Below are 21,842 nucleotides of genomic sequence, written 5' to 3' on the forward strand. Positions count from 1 at the left end.
CTTCTCTCAAAATCTGGAATAACATTTTCAGATTTACATAGAATTTTGGGACTAGTGGCACAAGAGATGCAATGATAATGAAGGCTTTGAGATTAATTAAATTCCATCAGTGTAGTTAAAACTGAAGGAAATTCTAAGACAGAGCAACAAAACGGCAGTTCTGCTCTGGTTCTTATACTACTCCCATCAGTCAGGCAGGCAGAGAAGCCTGTTGGTTTCTACAATACCAGTGCACCCAGTACCATCACATCAGTGCAATTTTCTTTCTTACTGATTTTGACAAATGTGCATCAATTATCTGTTAAAGATGAGTTATGTGTTGTTATGGCTAATGACATGAATCTTTCCTGGGAATCTGCTATTACATGGCTAATGCCATAGGCTTTGCTGTTTAACTACTGAAAAGTTATAAAATATGTTAATCATCAGAAATATCAACATTATTTAAACTCTGTGTGGAACTATTCTATATTCTGATTCTTCTCTGTCGGTAACCTCAAATACCAGGAACCTCTTCTGCTTTTATTGCTGACAGGGGAAATAATTGTCTCTTTGAAAACTTCTTGTATATTTACTCAAGAGGTCCCTTTCATCCTTAGGCTTTATTCCATAACTATATGTCCTGGTTTCAGCTGGGATAGAGTTAATTTTCTTCCTAGTAGCGGGTACAGTCCTGTGTTTTGGATTTAGGATGAGAATCATGTTGATAACACACTGATGTTTTAGTTGTTGCTAAGTAGTGCTTACACTCGTCAAGGACTTTTTCAGCTTCCCATGCTCTGCCGGGTGCACATGAAGCTGGGAGGGGGCACAGCCAGGACAGCTGACCCAGACTGGCCAAAGGGCTATGCCATACCATGTGACGTCATGCTCAGTCTATAAACTGGGGGGTGTCAGCCGGGGGGCAGTGATCGCTGCTCGGGGATGGGATGGGCATCAGCTGGCAGGTGATAAGCGGTTGCATCGCTTGTTTTTCCTGTTTTTTTTTCTCTCTTTCTCTCTCTCGTTGTTTTCCTTTTCATTACAATTTTAAAATTATTATTATTTCAATTATTAAACTGTTCTTATCTCAACTCACGAGTTTTCTTACTTTGCTCTTCAGATTCTCACCCCAACCCACCGGGGGAGGGGAGGGTGAGCGAGCAGCTGTCTGGTGCTTGGTTGCCAACTGGGGCTAAACCACGACACTAGAGCAGCTTTGACTTCAAAGCAAGAGTCATGTAACTATGAACAAGACCTATCTCAAACTTTCAATAGAGGAGGTTTCTGTTGGGTTGGGAAAGATGGTGAACGCCAAAACAAGATTTCTCAAACAGCTACTATATGCTAAGACATTAGTTCGGGCATGGGTAACAGGTACAGAGCTCTAGCCTGGGATGCGCTGAGGGATGGCACAAGCTACTGGGAGAAGCACTCCCTCCAGCTGTTCTTTGCTCTCCTGCTGATGCCTGTGGGCTGGCAGCTGACCCAATATGTGCTTTAGTTTTTCTATTTCTGCAACAGGACATTAGCAGCGCTTGCTTCTCTTGTGTGGCAAGGAAAGCAGCCAGCTCTGTGTCAAGCAGAGAACATGACTGAAATACCCATTCTCCTTTTAGCTAGCATCAGCTGCCAGGCGTGGTTTATGGGGGACTCTTCCCTTCCACCCCACTCAGTGGTATGTAAACAGTATTTTTTAAACTATCATTGCAGCCTTGATGACCAGGGCAATTCCTGCCTGCGAAAGCTTTGGCAAGGTTTGTAAGGAGAGTTAGTACCCTGTATTATGATCAGCTGATGCAGCCAGGGAACCTTCAGTATTTATTTACTGAATGCTAGCAACCCCTAGTGTTTAGAACACGTTTCTCTTCCTTCTTTCTAAACCTATGTGGTACCAGAGCTGTTCATTCAGAACAGAGCGTTGTTCGGTTTTTCCCCTTCCTGAAGTAGAAGCACTTTCAACCTGTGTTACCAGAGATCATAGGTATATGTATGCTTAGATAGTTCATGCTCAGGAACAGAAAAAAAACGTGCTCCAGTTACCTTAGCAGCAAATATTTTAGTTCCAAAGAGAGGCCATTTCCGGGCCACTGTCAAATAAATTCGAACGCATTCTGGTGGAGAGCATCCCTGCAGCACCATCCACTTCGTCGCCAGCCTGTCAGCCAGTTGCCTTTCAGAATCCAAGACACAAGACAGCATTATTTACTAATGTCTTCCAAGGAAAGGTGAGTAAAATTATAACAGTTAATAGATGTACGTCTCATTCCAAAAGGGCTGTTCTACACAGCACTACGGACAGGGCTGTTAGCACTGTCAGTTATGAGGGTTGTACGACCTGAGTTTATTTTAGCATTTTCTCTACTTCCACAATTATTTTTCTACTAGTTATACTGTAATGCCCAGGAATCCCAGTAACATATGGGTTGCTCACTGGTGTATATATTAAACAACTGTAACTACAAACACTCAGGCAGCTGTTACAGTAAAATCATAGAGTCACAGAATGGTTTGGGTTGGAAGGGACCTTAAAGATCATCTAGTTCCAACCCCCCTGCCATGGGTAGGGACACCTTCCACTAGACCAGGTTGCTCAAAGCCCCAGCCAACCTGGCCTTGAACACTTCCAGGGATGGGGCAACCACTTCTCTGGGCAACCTGTTCCAGTGCCTCACCACCCTCATAGTGAAGAACTTCTTCCTTGTATCTAATCTAAATCTACCTTCTTTCAGTTTAAAGCCATTACCCCTTGTCCTGTCACTAGACACCCTTGCAAAAAGTCCATCTTCATCTTTCTTGTAGGCCCGCTTCAGGTACTGGAAGGCTGCTCTAAGGTCTCCCTGGAGTCTTCTCCTCTCCAGGGTGAAGAACCCCAACTCTCTCAGCCTGTCTTCATAGGAGAGGTGCTCCAGCCCTCTGATCATCGTCGTGGCCCTCCTCTGGACCTGCTCCAACAGGTCCATGTCCTTCTTATGTTGGGGGCTCAGAGCTGGACGCAGTACTCCAGGTGGAGCCTCACAAGAGCGGAGTAGAGGGGGAGAATCTACCTCTCTCAACCTGCTGGTCACGCTTCTTTTGATGCAGCTTGGGATGCAGTTGGCTTTCTGGGCTGCAAGTGCACATTGCTGGGTCATGTTGAGCTTCTCATGAACCAACACCCCCAAGTCCTTCTCCTCAGGGCTGCTCTCAATCCATTCTCTGCCCAGCCTGTATTTGTGCTTGGGATTGCCCTGACCCATGTGCAGGACCTTGCACTTGGCCTTGTTGAATTTCATGGGGTTCACACGGGGCCACCTCTCAAGCCTGTCAAGGTCCCTCTGGATGGCATCCCTTCACTCCAGCGTGTCAGCCGCACCACACAGCTTGGTGTCGTCGGCAAACTTGCTGAGGGTGCACTCGTTCCACTGTCCGTGTTGCTGACAAAGATGTTAAATAGTGACAGTCCCAATACCAACCCCTGAGGAACGCCACTCGTCACTGATCTGCACTTGGACATCGAGCTGTTGACTGCAACTCTTTGAGTGCGACCATCCAGCCAATTCCTTTTCTACTGAGTGGTCCAGCTGACAAATCCATGTCTCTCCAATTTAGAGACAAGGATGTCATGCGGGACAGTGTCAAACGCTTTGCACAACTCCAGGTAGATGACAGCTGTTGCTCTTCCCTTATCCACCAATGCTGTAACCCCATCGTAGAAGGCCACCAAATTTGTCAGGCGCGATTTGCCCTTAGTGAAGCCGTGTTGGCTGCCACCAATCACCTCCTTGTTTTCCATGTGCCTCAGCACAGTTTCCAGGAGAATCTGCTCCATGGTCTTGCTGGGCACAGAGGTGAGGCTGACTGGCCTGTAGTTCCCCAGATCTTCCTTTTTTCCCTTTTTAGAAATGGGGGTTATGTTTCCCCATTTCCAGTCAGCGGGAACTTCACCAGACTGCCATGACTTCTCAAATATGATGGATAGTGGCTTAGCAACCTCATCTGCCAGTTCGCTCAGGGCCCACAGATCCATCTCATCAGGTCCCATGGATTTGTGCACCTTCAGGTTCCTTAGATGTTCTCAAACCTGATCTTCTCCTACAGTGGGTGGTTCTTCATTCTCCCAGTCCCTGCCTTTGCCTTCTGCGACTTGGGTGGTGTGGCTTGAGCATTTGCCAGTGAAGACTGAGGCAAAAAAGTCATTGAGTACTTCAGCCTTCTCCATATCCCGGGTAACCAGGTCTCCCATTTCCTTCTGGAGAGGACCCACATTTTCCCTTGTCTTCCTTTTATCACCAGCGTACCTATAGAAGCTTTTCTTGTTGCCCTTTACATCCCTGGCCAGATTTACTTTTATCAGGGCTTTAGCTTTCCTAACCTGATCCCTGGCTGCTCGGACAATTTCTCTGTATTCCTCCCGGGCTACCTGTCCTTGCTTCCACCCTCTGTAGGCTTCATTTTTGAGTTTGTCCAGGAGCTCCTTGTTCATCCACACAGGCCTCTTGGCGTTTTTACCTGACTTCCTGCCCCACTTGTCTTCACATTCAATTATACTTTCACCTTCATCTTAACTTGTCTGTAGTATGCTCTATATATTAACTCTCTCTTGATTTGGCTCACTAGGGATGGTTTGGCAGCTGTCTTGCTACATGCAGATGGAATTTGCTTCCAAAAGGAGGTCACTGTGTTGGTTCCACCACTGCATCCCTAAGTAGCTATGGATCTGGAAGATTATCATTCTCTCTCATTAAAACAGAGCTGAGATCCATGACAGCACCTGAATTTTGTACTTGAGATCTCTGCATTGTGTATGAGAATTTCCAAGTCAGAACATCAAAAAGCCCTGCCAAAATATGTCCTATCAGAATTACTGCATGGCCTGAAGCAGCCCATATGTGCTGGCTTTATGGCTCATTGCAAATGTTAGGCATCTGGATTCAACTGACACTCAGGGGAAGGGTAAAACAAAAATTCAGAAACACAATTCATCTTAGGCTTAGGTTAGAGTTTGTTGGAACTGAGATGCCTAATTTGGAAGTGAAAGGCTTAAAGTTCTTGTCTAGGGGAAAATTAGTTGGTAATTTGGCTCTTTTTATATTAGTTAACTGCTGTTTTCTTTTAAAGGAACTTTTTCCTGACACTTGTGCTTTGTTTAAGTTTCTACATCAAATAATCTTGACAGGGCTCTTTGAAACTTCTTAAATATAAAGACAGAATTTTGCAAGTAAAATTTATTTTCAGTGCAAAGTATAGAAGAGCAAACAATTTACCTGAGCTGTTCAGGAGTAATGTTTTGCTTGTAGCGTTTGGGGTAGAATTTATCTAGGACCTGGTGGAGAAGATGCTGCATTTTCGATTGTGATGTTCCCCCAGGACTTGACGATCCTGGTCGATCCAAATCCCCATATTCCACCTAAGACAATGTTATAGTTTATAGTGCAACAGAACTATGGCGTTTTTAGTGCAGTAGAACATTCCATGAATTCCCATACAGGTAACTACTGTGTTTATTAGTCATGCAAAAAGACACCATTAGGCTGGGGAATTTCGTCTACAGCATTTACCATAGTAAATGTGTACAACAGAGCAACTGCTGAGGACATGACTGCCTAAGGAATTCTTTACTGATCTAAGAAAGTGAAACAAGATCTCAGCCAGCTACTTGTTGTAGGGAGACATTTCTGTATAACTGCCAAGCTTTTGGGGTTTATTTTCAAGTGGCCAATTAAAACAACAGCCTATTTGTAAATACTTTGGACAATGTTCCCAGCTTCTTCATCTCAGTTTACATTGCTTTAACAAATGCAACAATCAGTTTCAGCTCAGTAAGAAACTAGTATCTGGCTTACCATGCTTACAACCCATACTGCGTGTTTTATGTGGTAAAATGCTAAATGCAAGCCTGGAGGTCTAATGGAGGATCCTACAAGATGCTCTTCCTGAGTAAGATGCTATTGGCAGTGTAACAGGGAAAGTTTTTACTATTAAGTGGAATTCTAGTAGTGATACTATTTCCATATCTCTACTAAGGCACTACCTGGAGCAGTTCTGGGCATAGTCCACCCTCACTGTTTCTTCCAATATTTTTCTTCAGAAGAAAAGGAGAGGCACTCCTATAGCAAATTTCCCTACAGCAAAAGGTGTTCTAGCAACATAAGTATGCTGGTATAATGTGTTTGGCATGGTATGTCTCAGACTGTAAGTTTCATAAGAAAAACCACTGTTGATGTAAAAGATAGCTGCTTAGTCAAAGACATTCATTGTACAGCTGAAGTGCCTGGAGGACAATAGGGAGGATTTCTGCCCATAGCCATACTCACCTGAGCCATCAGAGCCACCATTTCCAGAGCTAATTCCTTATTAACAGGAAACCTTCCATTGGCTATTTCATTGCTGACTTGGAAGGCCAGTAGCAACCGCTCCCGATCTGTCTCACCTTTGGCCTGGCTCCGAAAATATAGCCTAAAAAGCAGAGAAGATTGTGAAGGTAAAAAGATATTGTGAACTGAAAGTAGAGGTGGGAACTTTAATCAGGGTGAGTAAAAATAAAAGTGGGTTTTTTTTTTCTCCTTCTCCAAAGTGAACTTTGTGTATTGTGGGAGTACTGGACAGAGATTTGGAAGCTGAGGTGCTTCCCTTATGAACAAGATTAAGGCAAGGAGGCTCAACACATGCTTTCTAGCTTTGGAAGCCACTTGAATTCTGAGCACCAACCACATCAAGACAGTGAAACCTTATTAAACACAGGTAAATCAGCATCCATCCGTCCCCATCAAGCACAGACAGGCAATATTTAAGATAAGGCCTTCTCTGCTTATCACAGAATACAGAACTCCCTCTGCTCTACATGTATAAACTTCTGTATGACAGCCTTGTAGACTTCTTATTTTTGCCAGCTTTGTCTTGACCACTTACACTGATATTGTTGCTAAAAAAGTCTTCAGTTTGCTTCAGCAGGAAATAAGAGACCCAATTAGCAGGCTTTATTTCAAAAATTGACGAAGCATTCTTGTAAATCAAAGCTTCCTACTATTTTTTATTCCCTTCAGACTTGCAATTTCTTTGACCTGGTATAGCAAGATGACTAATGGGGGTTGAAGACAGCAGCTTGGGGAATGCTTCCCAGAACCATTCCTCATGCATGCCTATTTACAGCCCACACCGTCTAATTAAAATATTAATTTACAGCTGCATCTATGACTATATATTCCACAATACCACACAAGATATTCATTCCAGTGGACCAGTTTGTTTATTTTTATGTCAATCTAAGATTAACACCACCGTTAGGACCATAGTGACCTTACACAGGTCTTATCAGAGTCCTTGGTGTTAGAACAGCCCAACCTTGGAAAGACCTTATCAAAGCATCCTTGCTGTCCAGTCTAAGCACATTCCAGTCCAACAAAATAATACTGCAAAGTTTCACTCTTGAAACAAATACTGCCTCCTGGGTCAAAAGCAGTAATTCCTGCTTCTACCTCTGTTACACCAACTACCAAAGTTCACAGAAATTTGTTTCCACCATTACAGTCAACAAAACCTTCATACGTTTGATACAGAACTTTATCTCCTTTTGGTTTTGGGGTGGCCTTTGTTTTGCTCTAAACAGAATTCATATGCAGAAAGCCATTCCTTGTTCTCATACACAGTTCTTCATTCACTGTAATTCAGAATTCCTGTCTGTATTATAAATGATGAACTTGTTACGATTTTTGGTTTAGATCTTTGTCTCATACTTTCATTCTCTACTATCTCTTGTCATCTTTCAACATTTCTTTCTTTATATAGTCTGGGCACTGCTACTACATGTCTCCTTGACAGTTCTTGCCATTTAGAACATTGTTCTTGTATCTTTTTCATCTTTATGATTCTTCACTTAATTGAAGTTTCAGCATATTCGTTTTCACTGGTGATTTTTCCCCCAGGTCTCTCTTCCTCTCACCTAACACGTATTATTTAATTGTGTTTTAGGATTTAGGCAAATGAAATTGTGCCAAGGATGTCTTATTGCGCTACAGCTAGTTCTTAACCCATTTTAAGTCCATTCTGCTATTGCGAAGTGTTTTGGGTTTTACCTCTAGGCCATATACCCACTTTTACACATGTACTACACACAAAAGTCATCACATCTCATGTAGGATTTGAACGCATCTTAGCTAAAATAGTTTTGGCACTAACAGCACTATAAATTACTGGCCATCTACAGAGATATATCCAGTCTAGAAACGTTTAATTAACAGCAGTAGTGAGGCCAACCAACGAAGCACAGTACCTGTTCTTATAGGTCAACTTCACAATTCTTGTGCCACCTTCATATTTCCCAGGATGCAATTCTTTCAAGGCTTGTTCCCATTTAGAAATGACATCACAGATCTTTAAAAAATATCATGGAAAGAGGACAGACAAACTGAGGTGAAACGTATAGTCAAGGCTTGAGGGGAAAGTAAGTGAAAAAATTATCATGGAACACAGAAGATAAATAGACTGTATCAGCATAAACACAGCCAAAAGTGGCAAAACAATTCCTTTTTCTATTACACAGTATGTAAAAATTAAAGTGTTTCAACTGAAAACTCCAGCTCTAATCTGCAGGGGGACATCTGTAAGTGAACTCTGGTCTGGCAGCAACTCTGTGGCTATGTCTACGTTAGCAGGTAGCAAAGCCCAGGAGGAGCAGGTCTGTGCAGTGAAACACCTGTTCCTAAGACTCTATGCCCACACTACATGAGTTTCAAAGGGTTTTCCCTTGGACTAGCTTTAGTCTGATCAAATGGCCTGAAAGCCCACAACTATGTTGGATCACATCTTCCAGTTCATGTTTCATGTAAAAAGAGTCCTTTTCATGCTCTCTAGGGTTGCTCCTTAACGTGAATCCAAGCATGGTTAATAGGAATGATTGGTAGGTTTGCTTCAAAAGTGCCCTCCTGAGCCAAACTAAAGCACTAACATATCCTCTGAATAGCAGCTGTCTATATGCTTGGCTAAACCAAACCCTTGGATGTGAATGTCCAAACTTTGGGAACATTTGGTCCTAGATTCCAACTTTGTAGCTCAGACATAATTTTAGTAACAGCACAGATAATCTCTTTGGTTCCATTCAGCTTCTCTTGGTTATTCCAGTCCTTTTACAAGTGGTCTAATAAAGGCCCCTACTTCTCTTTTGATAGCATCACAATAAAAGGAATGTGAACATAAGAAGCAACATGAAATACATAATCAGATATCCTAATCCTCTCTTAAGGTGTTACTGAGGTTGCCTTGGCAAGTAAATAATAACCAGTTAATAACCAGTAAAAGTGATGCCTTTGATTGCCTCAAGCTCCTTCGTTTACTCTAATATCTCTCCAAATGGTGGTTCAATTACCAGCAAAACTCCAGATTATCTGATCTATATCAGGCCATGAAAGTGAAGTATATAATTTGGCACTGTCTGTGGTAGTTTCCTCTTCAAACCATCTAATTTAAAGTTATTGGCATCTTCTCCCTCTGTTGCCCAATGTGAAATTTTATGCTGTGTAAAACTGAATGTTTATGTTCCTTACAGGTATCAGGGCTCTTCAAAGTGGCCCACTACCACTATTCCTCCATCAATGCTGTACGACAAATTATTCTCCCAGATTTGTACCAAAATCTGATATGTCTCATTCATGGCTGCTAGCCTGCTCACTTAAGGCAGTCATCCAGCTGTAGCATGGGTAAAAACGTCCCTATGAAAGATGCAGATGTTAAAACTTTATCTGCTTTTCCTTTTCCCTTGATCTGAGGCACTCCTCTCTTTTTTAAAGTGAAGGCATACTCAGTAGAGCTTTCTCCCCTCAGTATGCTCATCAATAATGAAAGCCTGAGTTATCTGGAGATAGCAATGAGATGTTTCATAATCCAATAGATGAGATTTATACAGACATGCCAAGAGATTCACAGCCTAACATAAATTTGTCTCAATTAGGAGTGTCACATTTGATGTTAGTTGTGATATCTGATCATGCTAGCTAGCTCAGTCATGTTTTAATTTTGTAGTCAAGACAAATTAAACTTTAATATGTGCTAAAATCTGAGTTAAAGACCTTTTTAAAAATTGACCAATTTATCACCTATTAAAACAGAATGTGCTTTGTCTTAACTAGTATCTTGGATTAGATTGAGCTAATTATAGAATCATAGAATCATTTAGGTTGGAAAAGACCTTTAAGATCATCAGGTCCAACCGTTAACCTAGCACTGCCAAGTCCACCACTAAACCATGTCCTCAAGCACCAGGTCTACCCTTCTTTTCAATACCTCCAGGGATGGAGACTCAACCACTTCCCTGGGCAGCCTGTTCCAATGCCTGACTACCCTTTCGGTGAAGAAGTTTTTCCTAACAGCCAATCTGAAGCTCCCCTGGCGCAGCTTGAGGCCATTTCCTCTCGTCCTATCGCTTGTTACTAGGGAGAAGAGACCAACCCCCACCTTGCTACATCCTCCTTTCAGGTAGTTGTAGAGAACAATAAGGTCTCTCCTCAGACTCCTTTTCTCCAGGCTAAACAACCCCAGCTCCCTCAGCCACTCCTCATAGGACTTGTGCTCTAGACCCTTCACCAGCTTTGTTGCCCTCCTCTGGACACGCTCCAGCACCTCAATGTCCTTCTTGTAGTGAGGGGCCCAAAACTGAACACAGTACTCGAGGTGCAGCCTCACCAGTGCCAAATACAGGGGGACGATGACTTCCCTAGTCCTGCTAGCCACACTATTTCTGATACAAGCCAGGATGCTGTTGGCCTTCTTGGCCACCTGAGCACACTGCTGGCTCATATTCAGCTGGCTGTCGATCAACACCCCCAGGTCCTTTTCTGCCAGGCAGCTCTCCAGCCACTCTTCCCCAAGCCTGTAGCGTTGCATGGGGTTGTTGTGACCCAAGTGTAGGAATTAATATCTCATCTATGAATACTAATTTAGATAGACAATATCCAAGTATATTTGATCTTGCTGCATTAAGAAAAAATTATTAGCCATTTAGCAGCTCTTCAAAGATGTATGCTGAATGTAACAGAGGGAAAAAAAATACCTTCATGTTGCCCTGCAGACAGTGTTCCAAATTCCTGCCAGAAGGATCATCTGTGAACAGAGAAAATCCCATGTGGGATGGCTTCCTCATTCCTGTCTCCTGGTTCAGTCGCTGGATGACTTCATCAACTGTTGAGGAACCATCAAAACCTACAACCTGCAATTGAAGAGGAGCTAATTGAGGATAACTTTCAAGAAACATGATACTGATGGGTATCACAACTAATGAAGCCTGGTTTCCTACAGATTGGTGTCTCATGATTGACGGCCAGCTCCAGTAACTGCACTTGCGTATTGTCTCCCTTCACATTACATTCTTTCTAGTACTGAGACACTTAAGACATCTCTCTGTTTTCTCCAGCTACCTTTTCTTCCTAAGACCTGCAGAGCTGGGGCTGGATTCCTTTCATTTTCTCAGGAAAAATGGCTAAAATGGCAAGGAGGAGAAATAGTGTCTATCTCCCAATATCTGATACATATAAACACCATGGTGCCACCCACCCACATGAAAAAGGCAGGTTATGGTGCAGTCCTCTAGTGCCCGGAAGAAAGGCAGCTGCGGTGGCTCACCTGGTAGGTTCCATTCATGAAGTGCACTGGGATGCTGAAGGGGAGTGAGTGGTGGTAGGGATTTCTCAGCAGGATGGACACAATCTCCATCCGGGAGGGCTTGGCTTCGCGCTCGCCAGTCTGCACAGTGCGGTCTACTGATCTCTGGCAGTAGATGGCATACTTGCCTATTTCACTCCTAGGCAAAGAGGTGGAGATAAGCCATGTCCTCTTCCATTTCCAGTGCCACGACTACAGAATTCCTCCCTCAGGCTTTTGCTCAAGCAAAGATACATCTCTGTGCAGATATACTAGTTCATCTCAACAGACTAACAGCTCAAGTGAAAAGCTACAACACAAACCTGAGCTCCAAGGATCTGTAAAATTAAGGTAGACAATGGACTCCCTGGGAAGTGCAAGAGTATCCCCTGCTCCTAGATGGACTGAAGTAGTATAGGAACATCCTCTTCTGTACCCTGTTGCCATCATAGTATCCATTAAACCAAGACCAGTTCACCCTCAAACTCACTGTCATGACAGCGGAATTTAGTTACTATCATGTCAAGTCCTGATAAGTATTAATGATAAGTTGTAATGCATTAGTCTCACTTGCAGGATTATATAAGTTGTGTTTATCAATTTACATGGTTATACAAATTATAAGTTTCCATGTATTAACCCTATCTGCCAAACAAGAGACTCGAGAGATTCAAAGCAGGCTCAGATTTGTTGGTAGTTCATTATAGTATAGGGGCAGTTATTAATATCATCAGTTTACTGTCTACTGAAGAGAGTGCTCCACTGAATAGCACCAAAAGGATATAAGCATCTCTAAAGCCAGGCAGGAACAGTCAATTACACCTTTTGCAAAAATGTTAAGAATGTGTATATTGAATAAGTTCCGAAACGGAAGGATTTATATGGATTTATAACTGCACTATCACTTTGCAGGGGAAACTAATTCCATTCAAGATGCCTTCAGGAGCTCAGTACACGATTAAATCTCCAGTTAAATCCCTGCAAGCAACATGGAAGTCAGGAGCTCTGGCTTTTCACTGTAGCAATATATTGCTCACCTCCCCAGTAATGCGTTTGAACAGTTTTCAAATGAAGAATCTTGCTTCAACGAGAAGCTGTTATGTCTGGCTTCCAAATGCTCCTGAGCCCTGTGTCTTCTAACCTAGAACTGTGCCCTACTTTTCTTCCTCTCTTAGAGATTGGATATATACTCTAAGGTCACTTTTCATGAAAAGCAATACCTAGAATGAAGATCTAGTGTAAATCTAGACCATAGGCATTATGCAGTGTAAACATTCTAGTGTCTTGTTTGCTGTGTGAAACAGGGAAAGCATATCTATTTAACTGGTCAAGAAACAGCCATACCTGCTCCATCTAAAGAGACATAAGTATTCCTAAGGTTAGGCAGAACGAGCTAAGCTAAGTCTCATTTAGCAACTGCTCTAAATGTAATCTAAACTACAGATGAATCTAAGCACAATTTGCTATAATTTCTGTATGTTTGTTTCTAGCCCTCATAATTGTTTCATAGCTGGATTGTATAAATACATTTCCTCTTTGCTTCTGCTTAAAGTTTATTTGTTGATAAAGGTACTTCTGGGATAAGAACCTGGCAGACCATCAGCATAGTAATGCTTGAAACTGATGCACTAAATCAGTTTCACAGAGCCCAGCACATCCTTATGAAATTCAATAGTCCCTAACAGTAGAGCAGCTCCACTACTGAGTTGAATGGGCCAGTTTGGGAGCTGGTAATGCACAAGTTTGAAGAGATGGTTTCTAGTACTAGCCAGAAGATCCCTAACATGTTGCCTTAGCCAATGGAGAGAGAGCCTGAACATCGAGGAGCACCTGATATCTGTATTTTTGCTTCTGAGAAGAAATAGAAATGTGAGGCAGCATATAAGAAAATAAAAAAAACCCCTTGATTGAAGGGGTACACAGATTTCCCTTGCAATACCAGGAGACCTGTAGCTTGAACTTCAAGGCAGACTTAGGCTGAATATTTTAATATGAATATTTGGTTGAAATGAAACCACTCTTTTACCTATGTCTTAGCAACAATATATTCTTGCAACAGACAACTAGACATCTCCAGCTGTGACCTCCCCACCAAGGACACAGTGAGATATGCTGAAGACCAGATCACCATGGAAACAAAGAGCACAGCATGAACACTGGAGAACAACTTATTGCTGTTACAGTAGATCTTGCACTGTTTTCTTACAGAGCAAAGTGTTACACACTAAAGAGGTAACAGAAAACAGTACTAGTATATATTTCAGGTTTGTTAGTTTTTCCTAACTTTTAACGGTTCCCTGCGTTTTTCTCTGCCTCACTTTTGTTCTGTCAGTATGCCTGCCAACCTGACAGCAGAATATAATCACCTAAAATTCTAATAATTCATTCTAAATAATTACTTTGTTCTGTTTTTCTGTCAATAAAAGAAAGTAGCTGCATCAGCAAAAAACATCCCTATGTAGCTCCAGTTATATCTGCAAAAAGTTCTTTTGCTAATATGTCACTCAGTTCTGTGAACTAGCTTACTATAAGTGGCAAATTAACGTGAATGACTGAAGAGGGGCAGCTTGATACCATTGGGAACCTTCTGTCCCCTCCCTCTACTGTGAGTTTGTGAGTTACAAAATTGCTTCCGTCTTTATCAGTAGTGAATGCAAAAGGCAATCAGCTTAGCAGAAGAAAGTGCTGTTGCAGTCTTTACCTGGGGTCTGCATGTCGCTGCAAGTGCTGTTTGATGTACCAGAGGAAGTGATGTTGAGGCAGGAATAGAGGAGCACACAAAGCCAGGAGCTGCCAGCACTGTGAACATAAAACTGCACATCATTCTTGTTCTGTACTTCTTGCCTGTTGTCTTTCATAGAATACTGCAACCAAAATGTTGGATGGTGACCAGTGCTTTTGGGAGTGGTCATTTTTAGACATGTAGTTCAAGACGCTTCAAAGGAAAGCGCTGGTGAGAGGACAGGCTGCTCTTCAATATCTCAACCTGGACTCTAAGAAGAGGTGTTTTACATGATTGGCCACTTTTGAAAATATTGACTAATGTAACCAGAGCTGAGTGAATGATTAAAACTTAAATTAATACTTTTTTCCTATTTGCAACTGCAAATCATAACAAAGAATACACTGGGGAATTTTGTTTCAAATCAGACCCATTATTCTTCAACCAGATTTTATTTTCTCATTTGAGCTGGGAATATTATAATCAAGTATCTACATTCATGCTGTAACTTATTCATTTGATTTACCCAATAATTATAGTGCAAAAATCAGATTTCATGCTTAATAGTAATATTCATGATTTGCATGCTGTTGATTAACTAAAATGGAAGACAAAATTAATACCATGTGGCAATTATAGCTAGCCAACACAAGCTATGGATTTTGATTCTGAATATAGTCTGAATAGACCATTTGCAACTGGTAAATGGTTAAATTCAAACTAAAATTTATTTTGCAAGTAGTTACATTCTCAATGTTTTTTTCTGTGCATCAGTGCCAAGATTCTCTTTCCTCCAGCACACATTTAGCATTTGCAGAATTTTATGAGAACGAGTCCCACTGCTAATTATTAAAAACATGGAATTAAACAGAAAGTATTTGCAGAGTGGAAGTCACAAAAGAGGAACTGACCTGAATGACTGAGTGGTTCTGGGGCTGTCGGCAGCTGGTCTGTTTAACAAGCTGACAGTAAATTTCATTCTGCAGCTCAGTATGTGTCAAGCAGACCTGCAGTGCTGTCTGGGCAAGCGACACGTGGTAATCAATAGAGGGTGCCTCCACAGGGACATTGATAAACAGCTGACAGGACTGTAAAAGGGTGGAAGTTAGTCAATGCCATGAATACAGTGACTCTTCTCTGATCAGGACAGGTTCGCCAGATGTGTTACAGACAATTAATGAATTCTTCTAAATAACCCTGAAATGAGGGAGGAGAATAAATACTTAATTCCTATCCCTCCCTCTTTAGTTGTGGCAACTAGAAAATTCACTCAACCTCCCCCAGCCTGAGGACCTCACAAGTCAGCAAGAGAATCGAGGGGAAAATGTGCTTCCTGCCTTCCATGCCTGTGCTTTACCTTGCTACGACTGTTCAGTCTTACTGCGGATCTTACACTTGTAGAGTGCAAGAATCAAATCTCCAGTGGCTTCACCATTGGTCTTACTGACACAACTGAGTTTGCCAGTAAATGGTTTCTGTTTCCTTCAATCCAACTGTTGGAGAGGAAGATAAGGCTAACTTTGAAGCGTAAAGCCTGTGGGCGACATTGTTCCTAAACCCAGATCCCCTACAAGGAAACGTTAAACTTCCTGAGAATGAATGACACCTAATATCTGACTGTCCTATTGTAATTAAATGACCCAGCAGGCCTGTCTAAAGCAACCAATGGTGACAGTAAATGTGATGAATAACATGACCAATGTTGTTGCCCCAACAACAGAGCAAAATAACTGGAAACCATGCAATGTGCCTTTAAATACCTTAAAAAGTTTCAGAGCTTCAGTCTGTAGAGCCTCTGATGGCAGAGTGGTGAGGGATGTGTGCAACCCGTCTTTACTGTAGCACAACATAGGATGTTTCCACAGAGGAGAATCTGAGGTAGCAGATGGGCAAAAACATGCAGTGTCAGAAACAGAAGAAAGATAACAGGGTCCACATTGAAAAGGAGCCTTGCTGAAAAGGCAAAGCACCCGAGGAAGCAGCACTGCACGAGGCCACATTTATCTTTGGTGCCACTTCACTGATTTCCACAAAGCCTGCCATGAACAAGGAGTCACCAGCAGCATTAGCCATCAGCAGAAAGAATTATTGTCATCGTCAATCCTGCTATGTCAGAGCTTCTCATCAGCTGGATTCTGGTGAGAAACTGCTCAGCTGTGCCTTCAAACAAGAGACAAACTCCACCAGAGCAGCTGCCTGCAATGGGGGTCTTTGTTAGCGCAAATCAATATTCAACCATACGCAAGGTTCACATATAGGTCTAGGAATATGTGAGCGTGCAGGAAAAGAGTATTAAGTATGAATGCATATGTTAATACAGATTTGAGAACATGGTGCATGAACATACATGAATGAGCAAGTATCAAAGATGAAGAGAAACAGACAAGCATGGATGTATGTGTGAGGGTTTATACATGCAGACAGAGAAATAGATGTGAAGGCAAATGTGTGTGAGTGTATTTAGAGGAGAGAGCATGCATTTGCATGGTCAAGATTCCCAGGAAAGCAAAATCAGGACCAACAATAACATGAAAAATTAAAGCTCCAGTTCTTTATTTTAATTTGAAATAATGTTACAGAAGTTTCAGATGCTTTGATAAATGATGTGACAATATGATGGGCTTGTCTAGTTTCATTACAATGCCTGTATCCTCTCTGGAGACGTTACTGTGGAACTAGGGGAGGACACAGTATCATATGGTGTTCTACTGAGAATCCCCTTCCCTCACCTTTGGCTGGATTAAAACTGGGAATTGAAATTACTCTTCCTTATGCTTTGCTACCATGGAAAAGAGTTTGTGGTTTCTACTTACTAGGGTCTCCCTCTGCGTCCAACAGTTTTCCAATGAGTTGTTCATAGGATGTGCCCACTGTGGCATTACTGCTACCAGCCGCTACGGTCAGATGGTACAGCCAGGTATTCTAGGCATAAGGATGAGAACAGTATGGGTCAATTCAGACTTTGTTTTCTACAAACAGGTTCAGCCTGTGTTCCCCATTTGTACGCTGATACCAAAAAGACTCCTGCTCTCTAAAAAGACTGCCTTTTATACCTTCTCCTGTTTGGTGCGAATGAGTAAGTATGTGGGACTCTGGTCCTGTGGGTGAATCACCAGTGTACAGTGGGATGAGAGAAGTCCTCCACCAGTGGCTTCATAATCTTCATCAGAGTCACAGGAGCGGTCTACTTCTTCCACTTTGGACTCACGCATAGGCAGATGCCCTAAGGGACACTATAAGGAGGGGAAGTAAGTTAGGTATGTGTAGCTAATCTCCCACTATGGAGGGGAACATTGGGAAAGAAAAACCAGGTCAAAATGTTAGCAGTTCTGTAAAATGTAAGGAGTAAACTATAATTCAGTGTTTAACTACGATAATCATGTAATCTTGCATTTCTATAGAATCTCTTCGCTTTCATCAACTAAAGTACCTACAAACTGTCTTACTACATTTATTATTTTTCTTAGGAGAGCATCTACAGGTCAGAATGAGAATATGCAAATAAAAAGATGGCCTTTCCCATAAGGTACTGTTTTCTTCCCATTACACTTGTCAGTTGCGTTTACATCACAGGTTCTGCAAGGCCAGATGTGTTTTCTGATGGTCAGTTGCTCAGTATCTTGAGCCACTCTTTTCTGATCCTGGTCAGACTTTCAGCTTGCTACTGGAAAATAAGTACTTTTAAAATTACATAAATAGGTAAATTCAGACAAACAGAGCATATCTGCTGTGCTAACTCCAGAGGTCAATCCCAAGTATGAATCACAGTATTCCTTGATATTCTAAAACTTGGGTTTCAACATCACCAAGACAAAGTAAGAGACCATTGGGCCAAGCTTCCAGAAACAGAAGCACATTACACTGATTAAATGACCTCCCTCTTCCCATATTGTTGTTGCTACTTATTTTCATAACAATATGAAGAATATATTAGCTGCTGTATAAAAGTCTGCTCTAAAGGCTTCACAAGACCAAATGGAGAAAGCGAGAAACAAGATATACAGTGATCTGAGAAAGAGCAGTCACTCACCTTTTAAGTCTTTTGTCATTTTAGCTTTAAAAAAAAAATCAGAGACAATATTGATTCTCTTTGTGGAGGCGATGCTGTTAGAAGGGGAGGAGTACAACCAAGGAAGAGCTTGAAGCACGAGACACAGAAGCAGTAAAAGCAAAGAAAACATCATGAGAAATGAGAAACGGGAAAGGAGGGTTCAGGAACAAAAGGGGAAAAGGAATTACCTTATCTTCACGATTTCGATAGTAGTAGAAAGTTTTTCCAATCAGTGCACACCAGACCAGCTTAGAGTGACCATGCTTGACCTGTAAGGAGGACAAAGAAATACATGGTTTTAAAATCAGCAGTGTTGCTGGAATGATTTTCTAGGATTTCAACTTCCAATTCAACTCTCCCTTAAAACCTTGCATATATTATTTGGTCTATGCTAATATGAGCTCTCTCAAAATATACAGGGCACCACTTCCAAAAGTAGATAAGTACATCCCACCTAAGTAGGTGGGACGTAGGTGCTTATGGAAATGGCTCTAAGATTTTGTGAAATATTTTACTCATTCATAACAACCCATCATTTCTGTATCCTGAAATACAATATTAAGAATAACCTTAAGATAGTAAAAAAACAAATCATTTCATCTCAGCAGGAAAAGACCTGTCAACACATAGTTTAGGGAGCTGCTTCCTACTGCAGATGAACAAGCTTCAGATGCAGGTTGTCTTTAGCCATCTTTAGATGCTGACCAGAATTATATTAAAAAATTCATAGTAACTTGGTATGCAAAACTAATCTATGGAAATGGCATAAAGCATAAGAATTTTTAGCCATTATACTTTGTACTAATGCGCACACAGTCTGTTATGACAGAAATAAATGCTAACCTAGAACCATACAAGACATTTCTTCGAAACTCACCTATATCACCAAGTTAAGATCAATTAAATGTGACATTTAACAGCGTTTCCTGTTTGTGTTTTGTTTTTTTTACTATGACATGCTGTGAATTCTGTTGAAGAAAAGCATACATAAGCTAGATATTTGTTATTACTTACTATTTGACAAAGTCAGAATCTCTCAGTAGCCTTGTTTGTCCCATTCGTTATCATTTACACAAATGTTCCTCTCTCTGAAATACAGAAATCTACTGCCACTTTTCTTTCTTTCCCCACTCTTCTAGGGAGTATTAAAATACTAATTTCTTGCTGACATTTACCATGCAAACCAAGAAGCTGGTACACTGTCAATACTGAGCTAAACTGAATAAAGTAAGAAATAGTATTTTACCTTGGTGAGCCAACCTTTCACAGTAGGTTTAGCATCACCATGAGGAACACCAACAGGACTAGTCACTTGCACTCTCAGGATACTCTGTAGGACATGAATCCATTCCTCCAGGATGTTGGGAGAGTCTGCTGTCAGGAAGTAGGTTCTCTTTTCTGTCACGAGCTGGAAGGAAAAGCAGTGAGTAAGTATAAAATCTGCACACCTACAAATCTTTTCTTCAGCTGCTGAGTTTCATTATCCCATACAGACTTTTTTTTGGTGGTTCAGGAGGGATTTTTTTGGGGGGTAAGAAAAAAGGTGCTAACCCGCAAAGCCCAAGTGAAAGAACTGAAACTCAGATCAATCAAAGTCTCATGAGCTCTCTTGCTGTTTCTGTTGGATATTGTGGCTTTGTCTCCTCTCTCATCCTTTCTTGTTCCTCAGTGCTGCTGGTAATTTTTCATTTTAAAGGTGGCTACATAAATGGGGTTTTTTGCTGCTTTCACTTTGTATTGCATTCTGCCTTCAATAGCTCATGACTCTTTGAGAGGAAAGATGCTATGCTTTTAATAGTATTAAGCCTTAGCAACTTCATAAGAGCAGAAGGTAGCTCACAGGTCAGGCCATGTGCCTTTCAGTCAGAGTATGAGAGAAACTTTAATGCTGCCTTTATAACGAAGTCTTTTAACAGTAATGACTTAAAACTGAACCCAGTGATGGGCTAACTTCCAATACTTCGGAAGTCGAATTCTAATAGGAATCCAACACTTCAGATGTTTCCTCAGAACCTCCAGACATGTAAAGTCAGGCTGGAGATCTTGTGAGAGGAGTCTTTCAGAAAGAGGATATCCTAGGTACTACCTGGTTTTAATTGTTCTAAGAATCACTTTTCCCCACAGATTTCAAGCTCTCAGTCCTAACTGCAAAAAAGGGAAGTGCTATGGTGTAAAACAAAACTAAACTAAACTAAAGGAGAATTTCTTTCCATTTCAAAAAGCTGTATTTGGGTTACAATTTAGCTCTTTCCCCATTTATTAAACTAACTGCCTGGCTTGTGCCAAGAAACACAGGGGCCAGATAAAGTTAGCTCATATCAATTGAGACGTACAGTACCATTCAGCCTGAGATAAGTGCTCTCTCACCCAGCCACCGAGTGTGTGGTTATCTGCAGGACCAAAAAGAATTACCTGGAATGTTTGGGACCCTTCACCTCTGACAATTTGGCATGAGGAATTCAGCTCCATCTGCCCTTGTGGTCTGCGGATAACATCACTCTGAGGAAAGAAAAGCAAACATCTTTTGGAAAAAAAACTCAGATGGGTCTTAGAGTACTTAAATACAGGACAATATGCATGTGCAGGTTGGAGTCTGCATTCATGAGCTGGAAAGGACAGCTGAAGGTTGCCAGGTTGAATATGAGACAGTGTGATCCCATTGCAATGATGAAACAAAAGTCTCCTCAGTAGCGGCAGACAATATAACAAGGGTAACGGCGACAAATACTGTCTTACAAAGTTCAGATTGGACATTAGGGAAAAAAAAAAAAAAAAAACCAAAACAAACACCACAAACCCTTTCTCACTGGGAAGGCAATACAACACCAAACAGGTACCCAGACAGTGGCTGGATTTCCACCTTGGGAAGTTTTCAAGATTCAGCCAGACAAAGCCATGGGTGGTTTGATCTACAGCTGGTGACAGTCCCTCTTCAATGTGCCCGTTGGACTTGGGTCTTTCAGAAGTCCCTTTCAACCAACAGTCTAAATTCTGCATATTTATGAAACTATTTATATATATATATGTATGTATATAATATATATGTATAATTTGCTTGTGAATTCTGATGGATAAACCTAGTATCAGAAATAAAGATGCATTGTGCCCTAAAGTACATTTTTGTCTTGTCAAACAACTGAAGAAATAAAAAAGTTGAAAATAAATATTCTCAATATTCCTGACTTGTAAGCAAAGATGTGTATAAACACAGAAATACTGTGTAATTATGCAGGTATGGAGGAAATTGCTGTGTTCAGAAAAAAAAAGTATGGGAGGCAAATATCCCTAAATATAATTCTCCATAAGGTAGCTAAGTGCAGCGGAATAATGAAGGCTAAAATAAATATATTTTATCATATATACAAATTTTGAGTGCATACTGCTAGAATTTTTAAAATAACATAACTTCATTTGAAACAGTTGTGAGTTATAAAAAGTATTTGGAAAGGTTTGAAGGTACAAACATGCTCTCTCAATATT

The 21,842-nt window shown here is 41.3% G+C and overlaps 1 protein-coding gene across 1 annotated transcript in view; it reads right to left on the bottom strand.

Annotated features, from left to right (window-relative positions):
* The window catches only part of PLEKHH1 (pleckstrin homology, MyTH4 and FERM domain containing H1), a gene marked incomplete at both ends in the record, with an annotated part of 47,421 nt that overhangs the window by 1,419 nt on the left and 24,160 nt on the right, over window positions 1–21,842 (bottom strand). Inside the window, 14 exon segments of the mRNA XM_082317115.1 lie at window positions 2,023–2,152; window positions 5,226–5,368; window positions 6,276–6,417; window positions 8,231–8,331; window positions 11,003–11,158; window positions 11,572–11,749; window positions 14,291–14,388; window positions 15,223–15,399; window positions 16,072–16,184; window positions 17,125–17,233; window positions 17,365–17,544; window positions 18,551–18,631; window positions 19,609–19,770; window positions 20,775–20,861. Of these exon segments, the coding sequence (XP_082173241.1) occupies window positions 2,023–2,152; window positions 5,226–5,368; window positions 6,276–6,417; window positions 8,231–8,331; window positions 11,003–11,158; window positions 11,572–11,749; window positions 14,291–14,388; window positions 15,223–15,399; window positions 16,072–16,184; window positions 17,125–17,233; window positions 17,365–17,544; window positions 18,551–18,631; window positions 19,609–19,770; window positions 20,775–20,861 (1,857 nt within the window).

Source organism: Platalea leucorodia, assembly GCF_965183815.1.
Source record: "Platalea leucorodia genome assembly, chromosome: 7".
In the NCBI taxonomy this organism is placed as follows: domain Eukaryota; kingdom Metazoa; phylum Chordata; class Aves; order Pelecaniformes; family Threskiornithidae; genus Platalea; species Platalea leucorodia.